Source organism: Neophocaena asiaeorientalis, unplaced genomic scaffold (assembly GCF_003031525.2).
Source record: "Neophocaena asiaeorientalis asiaeorientalis breed wild unplaced genomic scaffold, Neophocaena_asiaeorientalis_V1.1 scaffold171, whole genome shotgun sequence".
Taxonomy (NCBI): Eukaryota; Metazoa; Chordata; class Mammalia; order Artiodactyla; family Phocoenidae; genus Neophocaena; species Neophocaena asiaeorientalis.
Window position 1 is genome coordinate 1605481 of NW_020174013.1, and position 5087 is coordinate 1610567.

At 35.5% G+C, this 5087-nt stretch overlaps 1 protein-coding gene and 1 non-coding gene across 2 annotated transcripts; both read right to left on the reverse strand.

The window, feature by feature from the left end:
- Nucleotides 1–1963: 1963 nt before the first annotated feature.
- On the reverse strand, nt 1964–4599 carry LOC112405163 (insulin-like growth factor-binding protein 7). Its single transcript, XM_024753457.1, is given in 3 exon segments — nt 1964–2248; nt 2250–2421; nt 4589–4599. Coding segments are annotated over 3 exon segments (321 nt in total). The 3' UTR covers nt 1964–2110.
- Nucleotides 2424–2529, reverse strand: LOC112405288 (U6 spliceosomal RNA). Its single transcript, XR_003004312.1, has one exon. It is a non-coding gene; the product is annotated as a U6 spliceosomal RNA (small nuclear RNA).
- Nucleotides 4600–5087: the final 488 nt, after the last annotated feature.

A 5087-nucleotide genomic window follows, 5' to 3' on the forward strand; every position in this document is an offset into this window, starting at 1 on the left:
ATTAATAACTACTTGTGGCATTGTCAGCTTGGTTTTTTTAATGACTGCCGCTGTTTTCTGTGAATCTGTGTCATTTTTATTTGCTTTCTTAACGTTCTATTTTTGAATCCTGTGGAAAGAGATTTTAGAGGCTTTCTTCCTCTTTCATTTGAGACTGCTGGGCTTAACTGAATCTTAAAAACAAGCATTTTGGGGGAGGTATGACTTGAAAATTACTCTTCAAACGATTGTTCTTTCATGAAAAGTCAGAAAGGGCCTAATTAACAATCACAATTTATACTGCTTCAAGATTACACAATTGAGAGAAAGAGTGCTTTTACAGTTAATTCTTTTTTTTTTTTTTTTTTTTTTTTTTTTTTTTTTTTTTACTTTTTTTTTTACAGTTAATTCTGATTGTGGTCTGGGTAGCCTGATCAGTAGAAAAACCTCACAATTTCCTGTCATTAAAACATAGGTAAATAGGATGTAATACCTCAGAAAACCCGTAAATGACCCCAAAGCAAATGGCAACTAAGTGCTTTGGTCTTGACTTTAGATTATATTAACTTACATTTTAGTATTTAATTTTAATACCTACGGTATTAGATATCTGTTTAAAGGACAGAAAGCAACACAAAATGAGTACTCTGCTTACAACTTGGAAATAAAATAATTTCAAAAGGTTTCTGGTTTTACACTCAGTAAATGCTTACCTCAACATATTCAAAATTAGATTTTACCACCTGCTTAAATTTTCTCCTCTGAACCTGGAAAAGCCTGTAGGTTAAAGTGTGCTGCCTGCATTGAGTTGACTTTGCATGCCCCTGGGCAGGTTCTGTAACCTCCCTGTGCTTTAATTTTCTTAACAGTAACACTGAGGATAATAATATCTCTCATCGTATGAATTTATAAGAATTAGAGGATCTTGAAAAACATATTATTGACACACCTAACCTCTTTAATCATATTCTCAACTTACACCATAAAATTTTAGCTAGTAACTTTGAATGGAAACCAGTTCTCAAGCTAACAGCTTTTTGTCTTCCACGTATTATCATTAATAGATTCCAGAAATTGGTGCCTTTTCACCTATTTGATCCTATAAGGTACAAAAAAAACGCACAGAATTTTTTGAATAAAAAGTGAAAATGTATACACTAAGTATATATAGTCTCCATAACAATCAGTTGCTTGAACGTTTACATTACAGTCAATTTTGGTAGTGTGTGGATCAGAGCTATCTATTCTGTGAGCTGTAAAGACATGATGTTTCTCTTTGGTTCTTCATCTTTTGATTCTCTTTGCCCTCATATCCTTGAATGGATTAAAATTCCTTACTAGAGATTCATTTCTATGGATCTTGAAGACTTTTGGTTTTCAGAGCCCACAGAGAAAAATTGGTTAAAAAAAAAAAAAGAAGCACAAAATTAGTAAAGGAGTGAAAAGAATTTTGTTTGGGGCCAGGATTAGTGTTGGTGAAAGGAATCAGGGTTTATGGGGAATGTTCTCCTTCCCTTCTTTGAGGGGCGCATAAACTTATTCTAAAGGGCTGGGATGGGAGAAAAGCAGAGGAAAGATTTTTTTCTTAACTTTTGTTGCCACCTTGACTTGACCTCTGATCTGGTGAAAGGAGTTGGGAAGATTTGCAGGAAATCTGGATTCCTGAGATTTCTAGGGAACAGCAAAAGTCTGACTCTGTACTGCGGAAGCAAACATTTTAATTTTTTACTCCATTTTTGAAAGCAGTGGTGGACAGATGTGGGCAGGGATATAATGTGGGCCTCTTTATATTCTCTGTGGTTTTTGCTAATGTATTTCTCAGAGTGTGTGATTAATGCAGTGGTTCTCAGCCCTGCTACAATCACCTGGGGAGTTTTAAAGAAATGTGATGTCTGCACCACAGATCAAGCTAATCATATCAGAATCTCCAGGGGTGACACCCAGGCATCTTTTTTTTTTTTGTAGACAGTCTTGATGTGTTATCTTTATTTTGTATTTCATGGTGTAAAACCAGTGAATATAACTAAAGTATTAGTGGACTGGATGAAAAGAAACTGGTTATTAGGCAAGAACAGGGGTTGTAGTTACCCATGACTACTTTTAGCTATGCAGATTAATATATTCTGCAGGTTTACAGCTCAGCACCTTCACCTTTTTTCACTGGTATTTCATGTAAGGCTTCAACCACTGTAATTTTTGCTGATGATGAAGCTTGTCCTTGGGAATTGGATGCATTGCACTCATATTCTCCGGCATCTTCCTTACTAAGAAGGAGATACCAGCACCCAGCCAGTTACTTCATGCTTTTCTGGGCCACCCCGGGTCTGAATGGCCAGGTTGCCTCGGTCACCAAGCAAGAGTTCTGCTCTTTGAACTCCATAGTGACCCCTTTTAACCTTGTTCCAGTTGAGGACAGGGGTTGGGATTCCGATGACCTCGCAGCTAAAAATACGGAACGCTTCATGATTTGCGTGTCATCCTTGCGCAGGGGCCATGCTAATCTTCTCTGTATTGTTCCAATTTTAATATATGTGCTGCCGAAGCGAGCACCAGGCATCTTCATTTAAAAAAAAAAAAAAAGCTTTTTAGATGATTCCAATACGTAGTCAAAGTTAAAACCATTGGCTTAATGTTTTAGTTCTCCTGGGTAAAATAGCCTTAACACAGGAGTTATCAAATGTTTTACTCCTTTACATCAGTAACAGTTATTGAGGGCCTCTAATAGCTTTTGTTTACATGGGTTATGTCTATTAATATTTATTGTATTGAAAATTAAAACAGACATTTTATAAATATTTAATTATGGATTTATTTTAAAACAACAAAAGCATTACAAGTTAATAACACATTTTTATGAAAAAAATTGTTACGCTTTCTAAAACAAAAAGGATTTCATGAGAAGATTGGCATTTTTTAACATTTAAAAAATGTTACCGACTTATTAGAAAACACCTGGATTTGTTTATGCATTCAATCTGCTATGACATGTTATTTTGGTTGAAGTATATGAAGAAAATGCAGCCTCACATGGACATGTAGTAGGAAAAGGAAGGAGTATTTTAATCGCCTCTTCAGATAATTATGGATAATCTTTTTTGTTACTAAAACAAAACATGACAAATAATAATGTCATAAAAGTTAGTTGTAATGCAGAATCTGAAACTGTATAAATAAACATTTTTACTCCATTACATTAAAATCCATTGGTCTCTCTTATACTTTGAATGGACCTTTTCTCTGTGATTGGGCATGGAGCATTTGGAAAACATTTGTTCACTGAGTTATACAGATATTCCAAATGTTGAACACTTTATTATAAATTATTTTAAAAATCACATTTGTTAAAATAACTGACTTTGTCAGAAAAGTTGTTACATGTCAAGAAACTGTCAAGCTTATGGAAGCAGATACAAGTTTTCCAAAATTCCAGTCTTCACTTGAAAGATGCAGTTTTATCACTGACAAAAAATACTGTCAGTTATTGTCCTTGAAGGCCTAGGCACACTTTATTCATTTTCAAACAAATGTCTTCCAAATAGCCAAATCTGAATAATCAGGATATCAGTCAATTATTCTTTCAAGTAAAAGTAGAATTTTATGAAAAAAGCAGGTAGCTCATCTCACATCTCAAACAATTGTACACGTGCTTTTCCTTGAGTATGTATTTGTCCTTCAGTATGTAGCATCTGGTAGAAGCACTTTATTTGTATCTCCCATTTTGTCATGCGGAATATTAAAAGATTCATAATCTCAACTTCTGCTTCTGGTCAAGATGGAGTAACAGACTGGATTTATTATCTTATTTTCAAATATATATATCAAACAGTGATGCTCAAATATTGGAAAACAGACATCACAGGAGAGTCATAAAAAAGGAAAACAAATGAGATGAGCTGGATGCTTTCCCCATCTTGATGTCTTGAGAGATTTCCCAGGTTGGAGGAATCCAAACAGAGCTGGGTGGTTTCTATTAGATGAAAAGACAGAGTTGAGAACTTGGGAAGGTCAAGTGGCTAGAATTTGCAGAGTATGGGAGGAGAGAGAGGGAGCTTCCAGGAGAGAGTGCTTCAGGGATCAGTAAAGGTTTCTCCATAAGTCTTCAGCTGAGTTCAGATCAGCACATGCATGTGAGGAAACTACTCAAGGTGGGGGAAAGATCTACTGAAAAGGAGCAAGCATAACAAGCCTGAGAGCACAGATAAGGTTAGGAGTGTTTTGTGTTTCCACCAGTTAGAGTGGAAAAGCCTCAAAATACCAGGGAAAAAGTAGAATATCCAGAGAGTATCGCTTCTGTAAAGTGTCAAATTATACCAGGATTACAGGCTGCTCTGCTCCAGTCTAAGAAAACTGGAAAGCAAGCCTCCAGAGGACCAAACTATTTCCAACTCAACTGTGTCTCAGAACAAAGATCAAGAATATTTAAAGGATGCAAATATGCCCAGCACCTCCCAAAAAAGTAAAATTCACATCTGGTATCTAATAAAAAAATTACCAGGCATGCAAAGAAATAGGAACCCACAATGAGGAGAAAAACCAATCAATAGAAATAGACACAGAGATGACACAGATGATAAACTGGCAGACAAGGATATTAAAACAGTTGTCATACCTATATCCCATATGTTCGAGAAGGAAGAGGAAAGGTTGAGCATGTTAGGGAAAGATATGGACAGTATAAAGAAAATCTAAATCAAACATCCAGAGAAAGAAAAAAGCATGTCTGGGATGAAGAGTACATTGAATGGAATTAACAATGGTGACAACAAAGATTAGGCACTGCAAAAGAAAATCTTAGTAAACTGGAAGACACAGGAATAGAAAAAATACAAATGAAATAGACAAAGAAAAAACAGGAAAAATAAACAGAGCACTGGTGAACTGTTGAAAAGCTTCACACAACTTAATATGTGTGTGATTGGAGTCCCCAAAGCAGGAGGGGGCATAAAAATACTTGAAGAAATAATGGCTAAAAATGTTCCAAACTTGATGAAAACTTAAAACCCACTGATCCAAGAAATTCTATGAACCCCAAGCACAAGAACATAAAGAAAATTCCACCAAGGCATGTCATAATCAAATTGTTTAAAAGCTGGGATAAAGAGAAATCT